This window comes from Cherax quadricarinatus, chromosome 2 (genome assembly GCF_038502225.1).
Source record: "Cherax quadricarinatus isolate ZL_2023a chromosome 2, ASM3850222v1, whole genome shotgun sequence".
Classification (NCBI taxonomy): domain Eukaryota; kingdom Metazoa; phylum Arthropoda; class Malacostraca; order Decapoda; family Parastacidae; genus Cherax; species Cherax quadricarinatus.
This window is the reverse complement of record NC_091293.1, coordinates 66858617-66880596: the sequence shown is the minus strand read 5'-3', so window position 1 is coordinate 66880596 and position 21980 is coordinate 66858617. Positions and strand designations below refer to the sequence as shown.

General features: G+C 40.0%; 1 protein-coding gene and 1 long non-coding RNA gene across 2 annotated transcripts in view; both read right to left on the bottom strand.

Annotated features, from left to right (window-relative positions):
* Positions 1 to 21980, bottom strand: part of LOC138853347 (uncharacterized) — a 326886-nt gene that overhangs the window by 299326 nt on the left and 5580 nt on the right. The gene's annotated exons all lie outside the window — the stretch shown is intronic.
* Positions 2002 to 3574, bottom strand: LOC138853232 (uncharacterized). The gene is made up of 2 exons (XM_070088818.1): positions 2966 to 3574; positions 2002 to 2805 (listed from the first exon to the last, which is right to left on the bottom strand). The coding sequence occupies exons 1-2, from the start codon at positions 3057 to 3059 to the stop codon at positions 2294 to 2296; spliced, it is 606 nt and encodes a 201-aa protein (XP_069944919.1). The 5' UTR covers positions 3060 to 3574; the 3' UTR covers positions 2002 to 2293.

Here is a 21980-nt window from a genome sequence, read left to right as displayed (position 1 = left end):
GATGATTTGAATAGACTGATGAAATGGTCGGAGAAGTGGCAGATGCAGTTTAATATTGACGAATGCAAAGTTCTAAATGTTGGTCAGGTAAATAACCATGCCACATATAAACTAAATAATGTGATCTTAATACTACTGATTGCAAAAAGGATTTAGGAGTTCTGGTTAGCAGTAATCTAAAACCAAGACAACAGTGCGTAAGTGTTCGCAACAAAGCTAACAGAATTCTTTGCTTTATATCTAGAAGTATAAATAATAGAAATCTTCAGGTTGTTCTTCAACTCTATATATCCTTGGTTAGGCCTCATTTAGACTATGCTGCTCAGTTCTGGTCACCGTATTACAGAATGGATATAAATGCTCTGGAAAACGTACAGAGGAGGATGACAAAGATGATCCCATGTATCAGAAATCTTCCCTATGAGGATAGACTGAGGGCCCTGAATCTGCACTCTCTCGAAAGGCGTAGAATTAGGGGGGATATGATTGAAGTGTAGAAATGGAAAACAGGAATAAATAAAGGGGATGTAAATAGCGTGCTGAAAATTTCCAGCCAAGACAGGACTGGCAGCAATGGTTACAAGTTGGAAAAATTCAGATTCAGGAAGGATATAGGAAAGCACTGGTTTGGTAACAGAGTTGTGGATGAGTGGAACAAACTCCCGAGTACAGTTATTCAGACTAAAACGTTGTGTAGCTTTAAAAATGGGTTAGATAAATTCATGAGTGGGTGTGGGTGGGTGTGAGTTGGACCTGACTAGCTTGTGCTGCTGGGTCTGATGCAGTGCTCCGTCGACAGTCGTCAGTGGTCAGTCGTCAGTCGTCAGTGGTCAGTCGTCAGTCGTCAGTGGTCAGTCGTCACGTGAGGTCACAGACCCTGAGCTGGTTTGGGGATTAGTGTGAGTAGTGGATTTTTCCACTGGGGGAGGAACTTCCGGTTGGGCCTTTCCCTGGGCGAGGAACTTCCGGTTTGGGCCTTCCACAGAGCGAGGAACTTCCGGTTGGGCCTTCCACTGAGCGAGGTATCCGGTCTAGGACCAGCAGCTGGAGGGTCACCTTTTCACACCTAGGTGTTACTTCCGGTTTTGACCATGACCTCGCCCTCGAGACTACCTCACCCTTGACCCCCCAACCAATACCCCCGCCCACGACCCCCCCCCCTTCGCGACCCCGCCGTCGCGCCGCGCGCCCGCCCGCGCGCCCCACTCGCGCGCCCGCCCGCGCGCCCGCCCGCGCCCTTCGCGACCCCCCACCCGCGCGCCCGCCCGCGCGCCCCGCTCGCGAGCCCGACCGCGCCCTTCGCGACCCCCGCCCGCGCCTTCTGCAGCGTCGTCCGGATCGCCCCCCGCGCCTCGAATTTTTTTTTCTTATGATCTCCTTGGATCAAGGTTTTTGGATTCCCCCCTATGGGGTTTTCGAAATTCTCCATCTCCTTGGATCAAGGTTTGGGTACCCCTCCTTTCACCCCCCATCCCCAAATTTTCTCGATAATACAAGTTTTGGATACTCCCCCCTATGGGGTTCTCAATATCAAAGTCTCCACTTCCTCGGATCACCCTCCCACTTTCACCCCCCAACCCCAAAAATTTCTCGACAATACCATGACTCCATCTCCTCGGATCAAGTTTTTGGATCCCCCTATGGGGTTTTCGAAATTCTCCATCTCCTTGGATCAAGTTTTTTTTGGATTCCCCCCTATGGGGTTTTCGAAATTCCTCGGATCAAAGTTTTTGGAATCCCCCCCTCTGGGGTTTTCGAAATTCCTCGGATCAAGTTTTTGGAATCCCCCCTCTGGGGGTAAGCATGCTTACTACAGGTCTAAACATCTTCCCCTTATTATTTTAAAATGAACTAAAAGTTTCCTCTCATTAAGTTAAATGAACTAAAAATTTCCTCTCATTAAGTTAAATGAACTAAAAAAAGCGTTTACTCGGCGGTCAGTGACGTCACACATACAAGCTAAATCTTGTCGACTTACCCCTATGTCAGTGACGTCACGTGATGACCGCGCACACAGGTTGAATCTTGTATACCCTTTTAGTTAATAAGGGGACATAGCAGTGACGTCACACATACAAGCTGAATCAATGTCGATCCTTTTAGTTCATTCAAGTTAATAAGGGGATATAGTACCTACATCATAGGGAAAACATTTTCATCATCAGAAAGACACATTTCAGGATAACACTAATACACAATATTTTTTTTTCATTATTTATTATACAGCCATTACATTTCTGGTAATACAAACAAATACAATTTCATTGAAAAAGCTACAATTCATTGAATAAAATCAACGTAGAGTAATTTTTCTTCTCTTGTAGAATTTCTGTGCATTTTGTTCAGGGTCGTCATCTTCTTCCTCATCTGTTATACAATAAACTTCTGGGGGGGAAGCTGGTGGATAATAAATGGGGGAATCCTCATCCATACATGAATTAGGTTGGGAATTTGTCATAAAATATTCCATCTCGCTCCATACGCATTTATCGCAATAACAACTACTAACACATTCTCCACTCATATGAGACTGGGGAGAAGGGTCGATCTCGGCGTGGGTAGGAGTTACAATATCCTGGATAAAAGCGTTAACATCAACCGCCTGAGTAGGAGGCACAGTCTCAACATCCACATGAGGTCGGGGAGAAGTCTCGTTGGTAGGAGGGGTAGCAACAGCATCTCCATATGGATGGGTAGGAGGCTGGGTGGATCTCGCTCCTAACAATCCCATCAACTCGCAAATCATTTTCTCCTGTCGGATTTGATTTGCGCGAATAAGTTCCAACAACCGCATTATATTCGCATCTGGCAAAGAAAAAAAATTCTCGATTAGAAGAAGAATAAGGCATATCTTTAATTGCATTAAAAAGTTTTATTGGTTAATACATTACACTTCTAAAATCATTTATGTGTAAAAAAAGATTTTTTCAATATTAGAACAAGATAATGAACAAAAATCACTTACCATTTACCGCAGGTGGATTATTCCGACATACACAGGGATGCAGTCTTCTCTCCTCCTCGCAGACACCTCCAACGGAGTACTGAATTGGATTCATCCTTGACCCAACTTGAATGACAGTAGATGCAAAGAGTGACCCAGCACGGGCATTTATAGCAGCGTTATGACCTTTCGCCCCGCCTCTAACCTTTCGCCCCGCCTCTAAACGCCTCTACCCCACCGTATTATAATTCCAATATTTTACACAGATTTTCATAATTCCACGTTGAATTATTAGCAAATACACTTGAACATGAGGGTATATTGAAATGCTCATATGCATATTTCATTATAAATTGGTCATTCTTTAATTTATTTCTACCAAAATCTTTAAACAAATATGGTATAATTTTCTTGACGCTATAATTTGTTAACTTATACACAAAATATATAGCATATAAGCCGCACACCAATGATTTTTCATGTTGAATCCTCTGATTAATACCGTACATGAAATTTCTCTTGTATATAATTTTCTCATATATATTTGTATAATGTTTTAAATCCACCCCGAAACTATCTAAATATATTAATATGTATTTGTTCACATATATACTAATCCAATGACCCATATTTTCATCTTGATCGTTCAATATATTAATGATGAAAATTACCGGCTTATCTTTTATCCTCATAATAACTTCATTTATATTATTTGCGGCAAAACATCCCAAATACGAGGCGTATCTTCCCGTATGATGTTTCAAGGCAATATTTATTTCTTCACAATTCATGATCTATACTCGCGTATGCACTATCACTGTTCTATTTTCATTTATATTTAAAATCGCATTAGTTTCACCAAACATCAGACAAATTCTATTCTCATCTTTCGGTTTACCAAATGTCATATCTATTCTCAAATTACCATTCTTCTCGACAGATATAGCATTCTTAACCTGTTCACTTCTCAGGTCAACACCTAATATAGTTCTGCCTTGGAGAAAACTCTTATATGTAATCAGATGATCAGTCTCCAAACCCAGAGATTTCAAGGTAGCGTAATATAACCTACTCGCGTGGGTAGGGAACTTACAGTCAATATTAAGAATCATTTCTGAATTAATTGTAACCCCGAAATGATTCAAATCTTCATGTTGAAAATATAATGGATTAAAATTATATCCTCCATCATATGTCTTCATATCAACTAATATAATAAATATCTTATCGGGTATGACTTGTCCCCAAGGATTATCTGCGATCAATTGTGTTTGATTAGATGTCAGAATATATGATTTAAATAATGTCTTCTTGAACAGATATTCACACCCCTGCGGGTTTGCCCTCATGCTTGAATTCAATGCAATTAATGCATTCGTATACGGAATAACTTTATCGATCCATAATTTAATGGAATTAATATTATATTTATATGTTTTTCCGCTTAATGGAGTCATAATTACCCATGCGGGTGAATGCATTTCAAGTCTCAATCGACATTCGACACTATCCAGGATATATTCGTGAAAACTACTCACATCCAGCATCAAAGGGAAACAAGTATTCACTTCATTCGTTAATTTACCTTCGTCTTTCTTAATATCATCTAAATCAGCTGTTGTAATAGTACTACTTGCTGTGTCTTTATTACGAAAGAATGCTATTCTTCCCAATGTATCTAATTTTGATGGGGATAAATGCTTAAGCAGTTTAATATAACCCGTATATGAATAAAATGGATTCGATTCTATAAGTTGTTCATTGAGATACAAACACACAGATTTGAATATTGTCTGACTTATAGAGTTCACAAATATGACCTTATCATCGTCTCCCAGTGCACTCCCATCCTCATTTGTTATATTTATGTTCATTTCCAAGGCCAGACTCGTTAAATCTAAAAAATGACCTTCTGAACTTTGTATTCTAAATTCGAGAAATTTATCAGATCCTTGATTTACTGGTAATACTTCACAGGTGCGTCTAGCTGCTATTGAGGATTCAATAATGGTATGTCCTGGTAATTTTGGGAATCCATCAGTTATGGAATGAGAATAAGTGGGGACGGGGGCGTTGAGTCCCCCCGGTGTAACGTATAGAGCACCAGCCGACATACTAACAATATGACAGTTAACAATAAACTAAAATTAATTAAATATTCCAGTTTCTTTTATTATTAAATTTCAATCGTTTCAAACCAATCTTTCTACTTCCTCCGGATAATAACTTCTGTCCGACACCCTTCAATGTTTCTACGCCTCTATTTCTCGCAGAATTTTTCAATGCAATACCATTATTAACATCGTTCAACACATTTTGCCCGTATTGTAATACTCCCGGAGCAAAGGTATTCAATAAGAATGGTAATGCTTTTCTGGCCATCCCACCGAGAAATGACAATAATCCTCCGCCCCTCCCTCTAGCTTTATATAATATAATATCATCTAAACCTCCCCCTTTCACCCTCGAAGTATCAAAGAGTTTCAGGAATGATTCCACTGAAGGAGGAGAGAAACTGGTTCTCATCTTGACGGTTCGTTCAATATTAACTCAACTTGATCATTCACTCTCGTTTTATAGGTCTTAAATGTAGTACACATACAGTAGAACACTTATCATTATATTGAATTAACCTTCCTTTCTGATCAGCGAGCTTAATACTCACTTGATCAATTATCTTTTTATTAAGTGGTTTATACATTGTGGGGTCATAATTAGATCTTAATGTATTAATATCAACTACTCCCAAAAGAGATACCAACTGATCGCCAAAATTAATGGGATCAATCAAATCGCTATATATTAACATATAATTAATACCTGATTCAGGATCGGGTGGGTTTACCGCCTTCACACCAGACTCGTTAAAAATAATCTCTTTTTTATTGGTAAAGACATACAAAATTTCATTACCTAAGAACCCTAGCATATCGCTTCCTTCTTTATCAAATTCCAACCCCACATAAGCACTGGTAATATCAGAAGGTATTATAATTTTTTTTTTCAAGTTAATAACCACTCTGTTTATTCCTGGATGATATGTGAACACAATTGAGTTTTTGGGGATGATAATACCCGTTGTATGTTTAACTGCTATTAAGAGATTTGCATTAATATCCTCATTTATTGCCTCTAAAATCCTTGCCATATCACCTCCAATAATTTTGCTCATATCAATTTTATGCATATATTTATTTACTGTAGATTTCTCATATGTAATACATATCTTCAAATTCTTTTGCGGTATATAATGCGTCTTGGGGTAAATTATATTTTTCAGAGCAACCTCATAATCAATTTTATTATCTAATATAATGGGGTCATATAATTTATTAATGAAAGCCGAAGGTGTATTGGCGGGAAATAAATCGAGACTTGAATCGCTACACACGTATAGAAGACGTTCAGCCATCTCTACACTCTTATAACACACACTAAATAAAAACATAACATCACAGAGTTTATATACTCACCTAATATGATATCCACGATGTTTCTCTCCTTACACCGCCTCCTTTATGTAATAATTGTTTTCTCACTTTTGTATTCCTCACAAAATCAAAATGTATACCTGATATATTTAATAAATGCTTTATTTCTGTTAAGTAATCAGAATCGATTCTTCTCGCTGATTTCACATTATTTTCTGATAAAACATTTAATATTTCAATAATATTACGTCCAGTAATGGGGGTAAGAAGGTCACCATTCTCATCCCAACTCACCAAAGGATTTCTTTGCAATAATACCAACATTGATTTCACATATTCTATATTTCTCGCACTCACTCTTATGTGCATGAATCTTGACAAATCTGGGGTTTTCTGAGGTTTCACCGAGGTGAGAGCAGGTGGGTTGACCTGCCTAGCGGGAGTAGTCTTAAACTTGCGTTTAACACCACGCTTCAAGCATGCACCACCACCACCCCCTTCTAAATTCTCGTCACCCTCCGATTTTACTAACTCGAGAGGTTTCCGATTCATAACTGAAGTTGGTACAAGATAAAATTCTTTCATGATTTATTAAACAATCTCGAAATAATATTTACTGCTAGAGGTAATATAATGCCAAGAAGATTTCCACCTCTGATACTCAGCAAATATTTCTTTTTACGCTGAAAACCGATTTTCTTACAAGCTAATGATTTAATCTCGTTCTTGTACTTTTTAAATATTTTAGGGTCTAATGGTATTTTATTCTTAATCAAATTCTTGAAAATCTCACTGATACAACTTATGTGCGTTTTCTTAAACTGTTGTAATAAACTCTTCCGATGATTGCGTGGGAGACTATTAAGTAATGTAATTAATTCTTTAAATTTTTCTAATAATGATTTTTTCATTGTACCTTCAACAAATCTCCTTCTTTGACCCACGAATTAAAAGTGGAATCATAACCTTTATAAGATACCAAATAATGCGTAATTCCACCAATTTTTTTTCGTTTCAATACTCTGTCGATAATATATTCTGGAGGTGGTATGACTGGGGTCAATTCTTCGCGATAAAATATTCCTTTAATCTTTTCACCTTTCAAATCTTTCAAATGATATGTTGTTATAGGTTGAGAATTATTAATTCTATATATTTTAAATATTTCCTCTGTATTTTGTGTGTGAAACCCTCGGTTAAACGCGGATGATCTGCTAAGAGTCACTCTTGTTGTGTCTCCAACAGCCAATTTCTTACTGATTCGTTTCTTATTGGATCTTCCATTTTTATAATTTATCCGAAACTGATTCCTTATATCATTCAATGACGTAATACCATGGACTTGCAATGGGGTTTTACCGCCAATCCCCGAGTGCGGAGATGAATTATACGCATCTACTAATTCATTTAACACTTTTGAATAATTAAATGTATTGGCACTTGTCATATACTTGTATAATTTACGTTTCAGCGTTTGCAAGCCTCTCTCTGCAATGGAAGCTTTTGTTTCTTTCGAAAATACATGATATAACTTTATATGCTTACTCTGGAGATAATTCTGTACCTGTTTATTTAGAAACTCCCTGCCTTTATCTGTAAATAATCTCGATATATTCTTCGCCTTTTCATTCTCCAATATGTTTTGTAATGCATGTAAAGTGGTCGGTCCGTCTTTCTTTTTCATGAGTACTGCTTGTAAATATCTTGAAAAAACATCGATACACACGAGAATGTATTTATATCCATCATTATATCTGGATAATTTAGACATATCACCCAAATCACAGGTTAATATCACTCTGGGTTTAGGAGCAATTATTTTCCTACGAGGAAACTTCTTAGGTTTAAGAACGTATAAAGTATATGATCTTTCTGAATTTAAGAAATTTCTGACCTCTTTCAAGGTTATGGACGGATCAATCTTTTTTACAGCTGTATATAAACTGTTTACACCAGAGAATGACCCAGCAGATCCAGGACCTCTATAAACCTTTTCAATTAATTTTGCTCGCTCCATTGGTATACAATTTCGTAGGAATCCTGCCGTAACACATTGGTTCGCAACTGTAATGCTTCTGGTGTATTTAATGCAAGGTCTATGAATAAATAACCAAAGGGTGATCGTTTTATAGCAGATTTATATATATTTACAAATTCCTTATTTTTTCCGAACACTTGTCGCCCCAGAATCTCTACTTGTCCAAGATCCCTCATTTTAAATAAAGCAAAATGCGTGGCGTTTAAAGCCATGGTACGACTATATCGTCCTCCGTGAAATATATTTTGAGTAATCAGAATAATGCTTATATTATGATGTCTACCTTTAGTAAAACATTCGAGAATAATTTCACTGTTACCTGCTTTTAAAAATAGATCATCAACAATAATTATTGTATTTTCATCAGGTGATGCAATGACATTCTGCGGGTCGATAATATCGTTACTTATTGTTAATTTATGAGATATCTCTGAATCTTGTTCTAAGGAATGTGATGTCACCCCGCATATTATAATGTTATGAAATTTCTCGTGGTATAACTTTATTAATTTTGATGTGAAATAAGATTTGCCACTATTCGAATAACCGGCAATGATAATCCTTGATGAATAACGAAATATATCAACGTCAGCAGATGTGTATGTTGACAAGTTCAACATCTTCCCCTTATTATTTTAAAATGATCTAAAAGCTTCCTCTCTTTAAGTTGAATGAACTAAAAAGGGTGTTTACCATAGAGAGGCGTCTTGTACACTGTAAGTCTTAATGGGTTTTCAAGATATATAATACTTTTAGTTCAATAAGGGGACACAGTTAATGTGGAGCAGGACTGCCTCACCAAAATTAGTTGCTTTAGGGTGACGATTGACCCAGGTGTTTCAGTAAGGATATACTGGTATTATATTCTATCTTGGATGTTACCCGCATTTCATGGCGCCTGTCTGTCCTGAGTTGACGCAGGTGTTATGTTCTACCTTGGGTGTGAACCGCATTACACCATGTGTTGGGGTGACCCACAATGAGTCTCTCAGAGCGAGGACAGTGCTTCTATTCGGAAATCGAGTAAATATTTCTACCATTGAGTGTGTTTTACCAACAAGAAAATAATGTTCGATTTTACGATAAAGTTTTCAAAACTAATTTGGAAATATCCAAAAATGGAGTCGTTCAAAGTAATTCTGGAGTACTCTAATGTATTTTGGAAGTGTTCCAATATATTTTAGGTTAGGTTAGGATAGGTTCGGCTAGGTTAGGTTAGGTAAGGTTAAGATAGGTTAGGTTAGGTTAGGTTAGGGTAGGTTAGGTTAGGTTAGGTTAAGTTAGGTTAGGCTAGGTTAGGTTAGGTTAGGTTGGGTTAGGTTAAGTTAGGTTAGGTTAGGTTAGGCTAGGTTAGGTTAGGTAAGGTTAGGTTAGGGTAGGTTCGGTTAGGTTAGGTTAGGTTAAGTTAGGTTAGGTTAGGCTAGGTTAGGTTAGGTTAGGATAATTTAGGTGAGGTTAGGTTAGGTTAGGCTAGGTTAGGATAAGTTAGGTTAGGTTAGGTTAGGTTAGGTTAGGTTAGGTTAGGTTAGGTTAGGATAAGTTAGGTTAGGTTAGGCTAGGTTAGGGATGTGTGTGTGTGTGTCTGTGTGTGTGTGTGGGGGATGTGGGATGTGGGTGATGTGGGATGTGGGTGTTGTTGTCGAACTAGAGATACCGAAAAGACGTTATAAGTGGGTTGTTTTTGTGACTTTTTCTGATGTAGTGTGGCCCCTTATTAACTTTAATGAACTAAAAGGGTTAAAACGAGAAAAAAATGGGGGGTGTGGGTGTTGTGACTTTCTGATGTACTGTGTCCCCTTATTAACTTTAATGAACTAAAAGGGTTAAAACGAGAAAAAATTGTGGGTGTTGTGGGTTGTGGGATGTGGGTGTTGATCTTAGTTTATGGTGATTTTGGTGGTGTTTTGAGTGTATTCAGTGGTGTTTTAGTATTCAGTGGTGTATTTGGGAGTACTCAAATGGTGTTTTTGGAAGTGTTTCAGTGTTGTTTGGAAATGTTCAAAGGTGTTCAAAGGTGTTTTGAGTGTGTTCAAATGTTGTTTTTTTGAAGGTGATCAAGGGTGTTCAAGGGTGTTTTGAAGGTGTTCGAAGGTGTTTTGAGGTTATTCAAATGTGTTTTGAGTGTGTTCAAATGATTATGAGAGTGTTTTGAATGTGTTCAAAGGTGTTTTGAAGGTGTTCAAAGGTGTTTTGAAGGTGTTGAAGGGTGTTTTGAGTGTGTTCAAGGGTGTTTGAAGGTGTTGAAGGGTGTTTTGATTGAATTCAGCGGTGTTTTAGTAGTAATCAGTGGTGTAATTGGGAGTACTCAAATGGTGTTTTTGGAAGTGTTTCAGTGTTGATTGGAAATGTTCAAAGGTGTTTTTGAAAAGTGTTCAAGAGTGTTTTGAAGGTGTTCAAGGGTGTTTGAAGGTGTTGAAGGGTGTTTTGATTGAATTCAGCGGTGTTTTAGTAGTAATCAGTGGTGTAATTGGGAGTACTCAAATAGTGTTTTGGAAATGTTCATGGGTGTTGTGGGATGTGGGTGTTGTGGGTGTTGTTGTCGAACTAGAGATACCGAAAAAAATGTTATAAGTGGGTTGTTGTTGGGACTTTTTCTGATGTAGTGTGTCCCCTTATTAACTTTAATGAACTAAAAGGGTTAAAACGAGAAAAAAATGGGGGGTGTGGGTGTTGTGACTTTCTGATGAAATTAGATAAAACGAGAAAAAATTGTGGGTGTTGTGGGTTGTGGGTGTTGTGGGATGTGGGTGTTGATCTTAGTTTATGGTGATTTTGGTGGTGTTTTGAGTGTATTCAGTGGTGTTTTAGTATTCAGTGGTGTATTTGGGAGTACTCAAATGGTGTTTTTGGAAGTGTTTCAGTGTTGTTTGGAAATGTTCAAAGGTGTTCAAAGGTGTTTTGAGTGTGTTCAAATGTTGTTTTTTTGAAGGTGTTCAAAGGTGTTCAAAGGTGTTTTGAAGGTGTTGAAGGGTGTTTTGATTGAATTCAGCGGTGTTTTAGTAGTATTCAGTGGTGTAATTGGGAGTACTCAAATTGTGTTTTTTTGGAAGTGTTTCAGTGTTGATTGGAAATGTTCAAAGGTGTTTTTGAAGGTGTCAAAGGTGTTTTGAAGGCGTTCAAAGGTGTTTTGAAGGTGTTCAAAGGTGTTTTGAGGTTATTCAAAGGTGTTTTGAAGGTGTTCAAGGGTGTTTATGTGAGTATTCAAAGGTGTTTTGAGTGTGTTCAAATGATTATGAGAGTGTTTTGAAGGTGTTCAAAGGTGTTTGGAAGGTGTTCAAATGATGTGTTGATTGGAAATGTTCAAAGGTGTTCAAAGGTGTTTTGAGTGTGTTCAAATGTTTTTGAAGGTGATCAGGGGTGTTCAAAGGTGTTTTGAAGGTGTTGAAGGGTGTTTTGATTGAATTCAGCGGTGTTTTAGTAGTATTCAGTGGTGTAATTGGGAGTACTCAAATTGTGTTTTTTTGGAAGTGTTTCAGTGTTGATTGGAAATGTTCAAAGGTGTTTTTGAAGGTGTCAAAGGTGTTTTGAAGGCGTTCAAAGGTGTTTTGAAGGTGTTCAAAGGTGTTTTGAGGTTATTCAAAGGTGTTTTGAAGGTGTTCAAGGGTGTTTATGTGAGTATTCAAAGGTGTTTTGAGTGTGTTCAAATGATTATGAGAGTGTTTTGAAGGTGTTCAAAGGTGTTTGGAAGGTGTTCAAATGATGTGTTGATTGGAAATGTTCAAAGGTGTTCAAAGGTGTTTTGAGTGTGTTCAAATGTTTTTGAAGGTGATCAAGGGTGTTTTGAAGGTGTTCAAGGGTGTTTTGAAGGTGTTCAAAGGTGTTTTGAGGTTATTCAAAAGGTGTTTTTGAGGGTGTTCAAGAGTGCTTTGAAGGTGTTCAAAGGTGTTTTGAAGGTGTTGAAGGGTGATTTGATTGAAATCAGCGGTGTTTTAGTAGTATTCAGTGGTGTAATTGGGAGTACTCAAATTGTGTTTTTTGGAAGTGTTCAAAGGTGTTTTGAGTGTGTTCAAATGTTGTTTTTTTGAAGGTGATCAAGGGTGTTCAAGGGTGTTTTGAAGGTGTTCAAAGGTGTTTTTGAGTGTGTTCAAATGATTATGAGAGTGTTTTGAAGGTGTTCAAATGATGTGCAAGAGTACTTATAAAGGTGTTCTGGGAGTATTCAGAGGTGATTTGGGGGTGTTCGAATGATGTTTTTGGAGTATTTCAGTGTTGTTTGGAAATGTATAAAGGTATTTTTTGTGAGTATTCAAATGATTTATGAGAGTGTTTTGAAGATGTTCAAAGTAAAAGTGCGTATTTAACTTCGTAATATGTAAAATTGTGAGTAGTGAATTTAACGAAAGTGGATGTAAGCGATGTGGTGACTTTCTGATGCATGTGTCCCCTTATTAACTTTAATGAACTAAAAGGGTTAAAACGAGAAAAATTGGGGGTTATGAGTGAAAATTGTGAGGTGTTGGTTGGAGTGTGAGGGTTCGGGAGGGTGGGGAGGAGGTTACTTCGTGGGGGGAGTGACCTGAGATGAAATAGTTAAAAAATGTCTAGACTTGTGTTGTAAAGAAATTGTGAGTATTAACGAAAAAATGTGCCTTTCTGATGTACTGTGTCCCCTTATTAACTAAAAGGGTAGACAAGATTCAGCCTGTGTGCGCGTGGTCCTTTTTAGTTCATTTAACTTAATGAGAGGAATACTGACGTCACTGACCGCCGAGTAAACACCCTTCATTAGACCTGTAGTAAGCATGCCCCCATAGGAGGAGTCTATTTTGAATGCTTACCCCCAGAGGGGGAATTCCAAAAACTTTGATCCGAGGAATTTCGAAAACCCCATAGGGGGGAATCCAAAAAACTTGATCCAAGGAGATGGAGAATTTCGAAAACCCCATAGGGGGGAATCCAAAAAACTTGATTCGAGGAGATGGAGAATTTCGAAAACCCCATAGGGGGGGAATCCAAAACTTGTATTATCGAGAAAAATTTGAGGTGGGGGGTGGGTGAAAGTGGGAGGGGTAATCCAAAAATTTGATCCAAGGTGATCATAAGAAATTCAAAACCCCCATAGGGGGGGAATCCAAAAACTTGTATTATCGAGAAATTTTTGGGATTGGGGGGTGAAAGTGGGAGGGGGAACCTTAAAAATTTGATCTGAGGAGATGGAGTCATGGTAATATCGAGAAATTTTGGGATGGGGGGTGAAAGTGAGAGGGGGAACCTTAAAAACTTGATCCGAGGAGATCATAAGAAAAAAAAATTCGAGGTGCGGGGGCGATCCGGATGACGCTGCAGAAGGCGCAGCAGAAGGCGCGGGCGGGAGTCGCGAAGGGCGCGGGCGGACGCGCGGGCGCGCGGGCGGGCGCGCGGGCGCGCGGGCGGGCGCGCGGGCGGGCGCGCGGGCGGGCGCGCGAGTGGGGCGCGCGGGCGGGCGCGCGGCGCGACGGCGGGGTCGCGAGGGGGGGGGGGTCGTGGGCGGGGGGGGTCCGGGGTGAGGTAGTCTCGAGGGCGCGGGCATGGGCCAAAGCGGAAGTAACACCTAGGTGTGAAAAGGTGACCCTCCAGCTGCTGGTCCTAGACCGGATACCTCGCTCAGTGGAAGGCCCAACCGGAAGTTCCTCGCTCTGTGGAAGGCCCAAACCGGAAGTTCCTCGCCCAGGGAAAGGCCCAACCGGAAGTTCCTCCCCCAGTGGAAAAATCCACTACTAGTGTGGACGGTTACAAAGCATGGCTTGCTTCTGCAGTGTTTTAAAAATTGAGGTTGGAGAGTTGAAGGAGGAGGTCTTGCTTCTCCAGGAGGAGATTAGGAGGCTGAAGGACCACTTCAATGGGTCTGGGAGAGAGTGTGAGGTGGCTGGAGTTGTGGGGAATGAGGCTTCAAGTGAGGTGCAGTCTGTCTCTCGCTGTGAGGAGGCTGTAGTTGGGGAGGTAGCAACGGCTACCAGCAGTGAGGTGCAGTCCAGCACCTGCTACAAGTGGCGAGTGGTTCACAGTAATGGAAGGCGCATCAGAGTAAGGAAAGTTAAGAGTGAAGATCTGAAGGTAGGAAATCGCTTCTCTGTTCTTCAGGATGAATGTACTTCAGTGGCCAGTGAAGGTAAGGGTACTACTGCCCCTGCTAATGGAGGTAAGCGCATTCTTGTGGTTGGTGACTCTCAGGTAAGATATATTGACCGTGCTTTTTGTAATAGGAATAAGAAGATGAGAGATAGAGTGTGCTTCCCTGGAGCTGGTGTTGGGGACATTGTCAACAGGCTGGATAATATCATGTCAGGTAATGGGAACAAGCCCATTATCTGTCTCAGTGCTGGTGGAAATGATATTGGGAAGGGTAGGAGAGAAGAGCTGCTAGATAAGTACAGGTCAGCTATAGATTTCATTAAGTCTAAGGGAGGGATCCCAATCATATGTAGCATCTTGCCTAGAAGGGGAGTAGGAAATGAATGGTTGTCTAGGGCAATTGGTGTAAATTGCTGGCTAGACAGATACTGCAAGGAACTTGCAATCCCATTCATTGACAACTGGAACAACTTTTATGGCAAACATGATATGTATGCAAGGGATGGGGTACATCTCTCTGGGGCTGGGGTGGTAGCACTTGCAGACTCGATTGAGAAGGCCATTGGTGAAATGCCTATGATTTTAAACTGATGGAAGATAGAGGTATGGGTGTGTGTGGGAAACAAGCAGGTTGCAACACTTGGGTTGGAAACAGTAAATGTATAAAAGGCATTCAGCATGAAGTTATAAATAAAGACAATAGATCAGGTCAGCAAACAAAGGGGGACAGCAGAGGGCAGCAAGGGACTAGCTCCCTTAAGGTTTACTATACTAATAGCAGGAGTGTAAGAAATAAGATAGATGAGCTAAGATTAATTGCAAGTGCAAGAAACATAGATATTATTGCTATAACAGAGACCTGGCTCAATCTGAAAGATAGAGAGATGCCCTCTGAATGTCACATACAAGGCTATAAATTATTCCACACTGACAGGGTCAACAGGAAAGGTGGTGGAGTAGCGATGTATGTCAGAGACAATTTAAATTGTTGTGTTAGACAAGATATTAAATTAGAAGCGTCAGCCACTGAATCTGTTTGGTTACAGCTTCTCGAGGGCCGAGAAAAACTAATTTTGGGTGTGATTTACAGGGCCCCAAATCTTGATAGGGAGTGCAGTAAACTTCTATGGGACGAAATTCGTAAGGCATCTACATACGAAAATGTTGTGCTAATGGGAGATTTCAACTATAGACAGATTGACTGGAGCAATTTGACAGGAAATTTAGAGTCAGGTGACTTTCTTGATACGATCCAGGATTGTTTTTTAAAACAGTTTGTGACAGAGCCAACTAGGGGAAATAACCTCCTTGACTTGGTTCTTGCCAGTAGGGAAACACTAATTAATAATCTTGAGGTTAATGATGAGCTTGGGGAAAGTGATCACAAATCACTCAGTTTTAATATATCATGGAATTCCCCTAATAATGGCAATCAAGTCTCCGTCCCTGACTTTCGCTTGGCTGATTTCATAGGACTGAAAAATTACTTAGGTGGGCTGAACTGGAATGACCTGACTAAGGGTCAGGTAGGTGGTGACGGTTGCCGATATGATGCTTTCCAGGGCATAGTTCTAGCTGCTCAGTCAAATTATGTTCCAAATAGGGAAATCAGATCAAACAAAAATGATCCTAAATGGATGAACAATAGATTAAAATATCTGATTGGTCAAAAGAGAGGCATATATAGGCAAATCAAAAGAGGAGAGGGGCAATTGAGAAATCGATATATTCAGTTAAAGAGAGAAATAAAAAAGGGAATTAGAAAAGCAAAAAGAGATTATGAGGTTAAAGTTGCAAGAGAATCGAAGACTAACCCAAAAGGATTCTTTCAGGTATACAGAAGTAAGATCAGGGACAAGATAGGCCCACTCAAAAGTTCCTCGGGTCAGCTCACTGACAGTGATAAGGAAATGTGTAGAATTTTTAACACATACTTCCTCTCAGTTTTTACACAGGAGGATACCAGCGATATTCCAGTAATGAAAAATTATGTAGAACAGGACGATAATAAACTGTGCACTATTAGGGTCACAAGTGACATGGTCCTTAGGCAAATAGATAAATTAAAACCTAACAAATCCCCAGGCCCTGATGAACTGTATGCAAGGGTTCTAAAGGAATGTAAAGAGGAGCTTAGCACACCTTTGGCTAATCTTTTCAACATATCACTACAAACTGGCATGGTGCCAGATAAGTGGAAAATGGCAAATGTGATACCTATTTTCAAAACAGGTGACAGGTCCTTAGCTTCGAACTATAGACCAATAAGCCTGACCTCCATAGTGGGAAAATTTATGGAATCAATAATTGCCGAGGCAGTTCGTAGCCACTTTGAAAAGCATAAATTAATCAATGAATCTCAGCATGGTTTTACAAAGGGGCGTTCCTGCCTTACGAATTTATTAACTTTTTTCACTAAGGTATTTGAGGAGGTAGATCATGGTAATGAATATGATATTGTGTATATGGACTTCAGTAAGGCTTTTGACAGGGTCCCACATCAGAGACTGTTGAGGAAAATTAAAGCACATGGAATAGGAGGAGAAATTTTTTCCTGGATAGAGGCATGGTTGACAAATAGGCAGCAGAGAGTTTGCATAAATGGGGAGAAATCAGAGTGGGGAAGTGTCACGAGCGGTGTTCCACAGGGGTCAGTGTTGGGCCCCCTGCTGTTCACAATCTACATAAACGACATAGATGAGGGCATAAAGAGCGACATCGGCAAGTTTGCCGATGACACCAAAATAGGCCGTCGAATTCATTCTGATGAGGACATTCGAGCACTCCAGGAAGATTTGAATAGACTGATGTAGTGGTCGGAGAAGTGGCAGATGCAGTTTAATATAGACAAATGCAAAGTTCTAAATGTTGGACAGGACAATAACCATGCCACATATAAACTAAATAATGTAGATCTTAATATTACGGATTGCGAAAAAGATTTAGGAGTTCTGGTTAGCAGTAATCTGAAACCAAGACAACAGTGCATAAGTGTTCGCAATAAAGCTAATAGAATCCTTGGCTTCATATCAAGAAGCATAAATAATAGGAGTCCTCAGGTTGTTCTTCAACTCTATACATCCTTGGTTAGGCCTCATTTAGATTATGCTGCACAGTTTTGGTCACCGTATTACAGAATGGATATAAATTCTCTGGAAAATGTACAAAGGAGGATGACAAAGATGATCCCATGTATCAGAAACCTTCCCTATGAGGATAGACTAAGGGCCCTGAAACTGCACTCTCTAGAAAGACGTAGAATTAGGGGGGATATGATTGAGGTGTATAAATGGAAGACAGGAATAAATAAAGGGGATGTAAATAGTGTGCTGAAAATATCTAGCCTAGACAGGACTCGCAGCAATGGTTTTAAGTTGGAAAAATTCAGATTCAGGAAGGATATAGGAAAGTACTGGTTTGGTAATAGAGTTGTGGATGAGTGGAACAAACTCCCAAGTACCGTTATAGAGGCCAGAACGTTGTGTAGCTTTAAAAAGAGGTTGGATAAATACATGAGTAGATGTGGGTGGGTGTGAGTTAGACCTGATAGCTATCAGGTCGGTTGCCGTGTTCCTCCCTTAAGTCAATGTGACCTGACCTGACTAGGTTGGGTGCATTGGCTTAAGCCGGTAGGAGACTTGGACCTGCCTCGCATGGGCCAGTAGGCCTTCTGCAGTGTTATTTCGTTCTTATGTTCTTATCCTTGAGTGGCGGTGACCAGACTGGGTGGGTCATTGATCTAATCCGGGGGGGGGGACATGGGCCTGCTCTGCATGGGTCAGTAGGCCTGTTGCAGTGTTCCTTCTTTCTTATGTTCTTTTGTTCATAACGTTAATTGTGATAATGTCAGGTGACCAAGAAGTTACCAGACTTGAAAATAAAGTATATTAGAAAGCAATTTCTTAAGACACATTATCTAAATTGCAACTTAAGATAATGATTTTTTCCACTTGTTAGTGGAAAAAGTCATCTTGAGATTCAAAGTGGCATAATAAGAATTTCCACCTACAAAGCAGCAAAGATTTCGCAAACACTGAAACATACGTAAAGTTTGTTGAATAGAACTGATGAATACAAACATTATGAACATTAAAATGGTATAAAATACCGACAGGTTGTTAGGTAAGACACATATGCAACAGTTAGGTATCTTTATTTCGAAACGTTTCGCCTACACAGTAGGCTTCTTCAGTCGAGTACAGAAAAGTTGATAGAAGCGGAAGAGACTTGAAGACGATGTAATCTTCGTCTTCAAGTCTCTTCTGCTTCTATCAACTTTTCTGTACTCGACTGAAGAACCCTACTGTGTAGGCGAAACGTTTCGAAATAAAGATACCTTACTGTTGCATATGTGTCTTACCTAACACAAACATTATGCAGAAAAAAATGTGAAATATATTTAAAAACAAAAATCTGATATCGAAAGAGATAACATACCGGGTAAGATAACAAGAGACCATGAGAAATACAAACCAGCTTGGATAACAGAACTAGAAGAAATTAAAAAAAAAAAATACGCAGACAAAAAAATCTAATTACCTAATAACCTGAAGAAAATGCAAGAGAAAGATTAACCATGGAAAGTAAGATTTGAAACAGAATTGCACAAAACGTCATTTCTTGGCCAAAATATTTTTTTAAATACGTATATCAACAGTAAAGAAAAATGACAGCATTAACAAGATCTCTTAAGTAGTAGACGCAGGATTCATCCTTGAAACTATTGCAATAACTGTGATGAATTACATAAGCCATGACATATTAAAATACCTAGTAAATCTAGCAGATATGAAGAACGATTTAAAATGAAAAGTGATTTAAATACTTGAAACAGCAGCATCAAACACCCAGACGGGTGCAAAACCAGTGTTGGATTATTTTTTTGCGGTTATAGACCGCTGGAACAAACTGCCAGTTGAAGTTGTAATAAAAATAACAGCTGTCTCAAGAGCTAATTTAACATGCATTTTGCAAATACTGGATTTAAACTAGAGGAAATGCAGGAGCTAGCTGTAGACAGCTTTCCATTACTACCATTGGAGCGTGAACCATCCAGGTCAGTACTGGCCTAAGCAGATCAATGACAGTAGATAAAACAGTAATTCTAGATGTATAAGCTAAATTTTGCTTCCAGCTTTAATGATTAAATGTCTACGCACTTTTGTACATCATGTAAATGATACATAATCGCTTCATCCACTTTTGTAAGGCTGCAGCGTGACTGGAGGGCGGGGAGAGACGCCCTTACCTATATTGTCCTAACATCAACTATTTAGACTGAATTTGAAGTACTTGGACTGTTGTTAGTTCTTGATTTTTTTTTAGCAGATAATTACGATTTAGATTAAAATGTATTTTGCTAGATGTTTTCCTATGTAATCTCTCTCTCCCTTTCTACCAGTCTCTTAATCATCCCACTACTCTCCCACCCTCCTTCCCTTTCAACCACTCTCAAACATTATTCATTCGTTACATCCTCCCTTTCTACAACTCTCCCTTTCAACTATTCTTCCTCTACCAAACTCTCGCGCTTTCTTCCACTCTCTCTCTCACTCTCCCTCCAACCCTCCTCCTTCTCTCAGAACATAAAGAGAAGGCGGAAAGGTAGCTTTTTCCTCCCTCTAGCTATCTTTATGTGCTAGGAGGAACGCGGGGAGAAGGTTCGCCATTTCACGCTAACGAGATAAGTATACAGGATGGACTATTGTATCTAATATCACCTCGCTCCAGATAAACCAACTCGTCACTCAGGGGGGAGAGGGGGTGAAGGAATCTTGATTTTAGTGTTTCACGACTAGGCTCCAAGCCCACAGAAGAGAGGAGCTAAGGACAACGTTTCGGTCCGAGAGGGACCGAAACGTCGTCCTTAGCTCCTCTCTTCTATGTGCGGGTTATTTGTGTATCGTTCCAGTCACGGTATTGTGCCTTTTTTGTTATTTAGGCACCAAAGCTTGGATATTTTCTGTGCTTTAGTGTAAACTGATTATGTATATGTGTGTGTGTACTCACCTAATTGTACTCATCTAATTGTACTCACCTAATTGTACTCATCTAATTGTACTCACCTAATTGTACTCACCTAATAGTGCTTGCAGGGGTCGAGACTCAGCTCCTGGCCCAGCCTCTTCACTGATCGCTACTAGGTACTCTCTCTCTGCTTCCTGAGCTTTGTCATACCTCATCTTAAAGCTATGTATACTTCCTGCCTCCACTACATCACTTGATAGGCTATTCCACGTCCTGACGACTCTGTAACTGAAGAAGTACTCCCTAACATCCCTGTAACTCGTCGAGTCTTCAGTTTCCAATTGTGACTCCTTGTGTCTGTGTCCCATCTCTGGAACATTCTGTCTCTGTCCACCTTATCTATTCCACGCAGTATTTTGTATGTCGTTATCATGTCTCCCCTGACCCTCCAGTGTCGCCAGTGCGTATGTGTGTATGTGTGCTCACCTAATTGTGGTTACAGGAGTCGAGACTCGGCTCCTGGCCCCGCCTCTTCACTGACCGCTACTGGGTCCTCTCTCTCCCTGCTCCATGAACTTTATCATACCTCGTCTTAAAACTATGTACGGTTCCTGTCTCCACTACATCGCTTGCCAGACTATTCCAATTCCTAACAACTCTGTGACTGAAGAAATGTTTCCTAACATCCCTTTGACTCATCTGAGTCTTCAGCTTCCAATTGTGACCTCTTGTTTCTGTGTCCATCTCTGTAACATCCTGTCTCAGTCTACCTTGTCTATTCCACGCAGTATTTTGTATGTCGTTATCATGTCTCCCCTGACCTCCTGTCCTCCAATATCGTCAGACCGATTTCCCTTTAACTTTCTTCATAGGATATTCCCCCTAGCTCTGGAACCAGCCTTGTTGCAAACCTTAGCACTTTCTCTAATTTCTTGACGTGTTTGACCAGGTGTGGGTTCCAAACTGGTGCTACGTACTCCAGTATGGGCCTGACGTACACAGTGTATAAAGTCTTGAACGATTCCTTACTTAGGTACAGGAACGCTATTCTCAGGTTTGCCAGGCGCTCATATGCCGCAGCAGTTATCTAGTTAATGTGTGCTTCTGGCGATGTACTCGGTATTATACTCACTACTAGATCTTTCTCCTTGGGTGAGGTTTGCAGTCTTTGGCCTCCTAGCCTATACTCTGTCTGCGGTCTTCTTTGTCCTCCTCCGATCTTCATGACTGCATTTGACGGGGTTAAATTCTAGGAACCAGTTGCAGGACCACGCATCCAGCCTGTGTATATGTGTGTATATGTGTGTGTGTGTGTGTATGTGTGTGTGTGTGTGTGTGTGTGTGTGTGTGTGTGTGTGTGTGTGTGTGTGTGTGTGTGTGTGTGTGTGTGTGCGTGCGTGTACTCACCTAGTTGTACTCAATTAGTTGAGGTTGCGGGGGTCGAGTCCGAGCTCCTGGCCCCGCCTCTTCACTGATCGCTACTAGGTCACTCTCCCTGAGCCGTGAGCTTTATCATACCTCTGCTTAAAGCTATGTATGGATCCTGCCT

Bases quoted from the DNA above. Each gene is read 5' to 3' on its own strand.
- LOC138853232 (XM_070088818.1), bottom strand. From the start codon at position 3,059: ATGAATCCAATTCAGTACTCCGTTGGAGGTGTCTGCGAGGAGGAGAGA. The intron at 2,806-2,965 runs GTAAGTGATTTT...TTTCTTTGCCAG, and splicing joins TAATCCACCTGCGGTAAATG to ATGCGAATATAATGCGGTTG.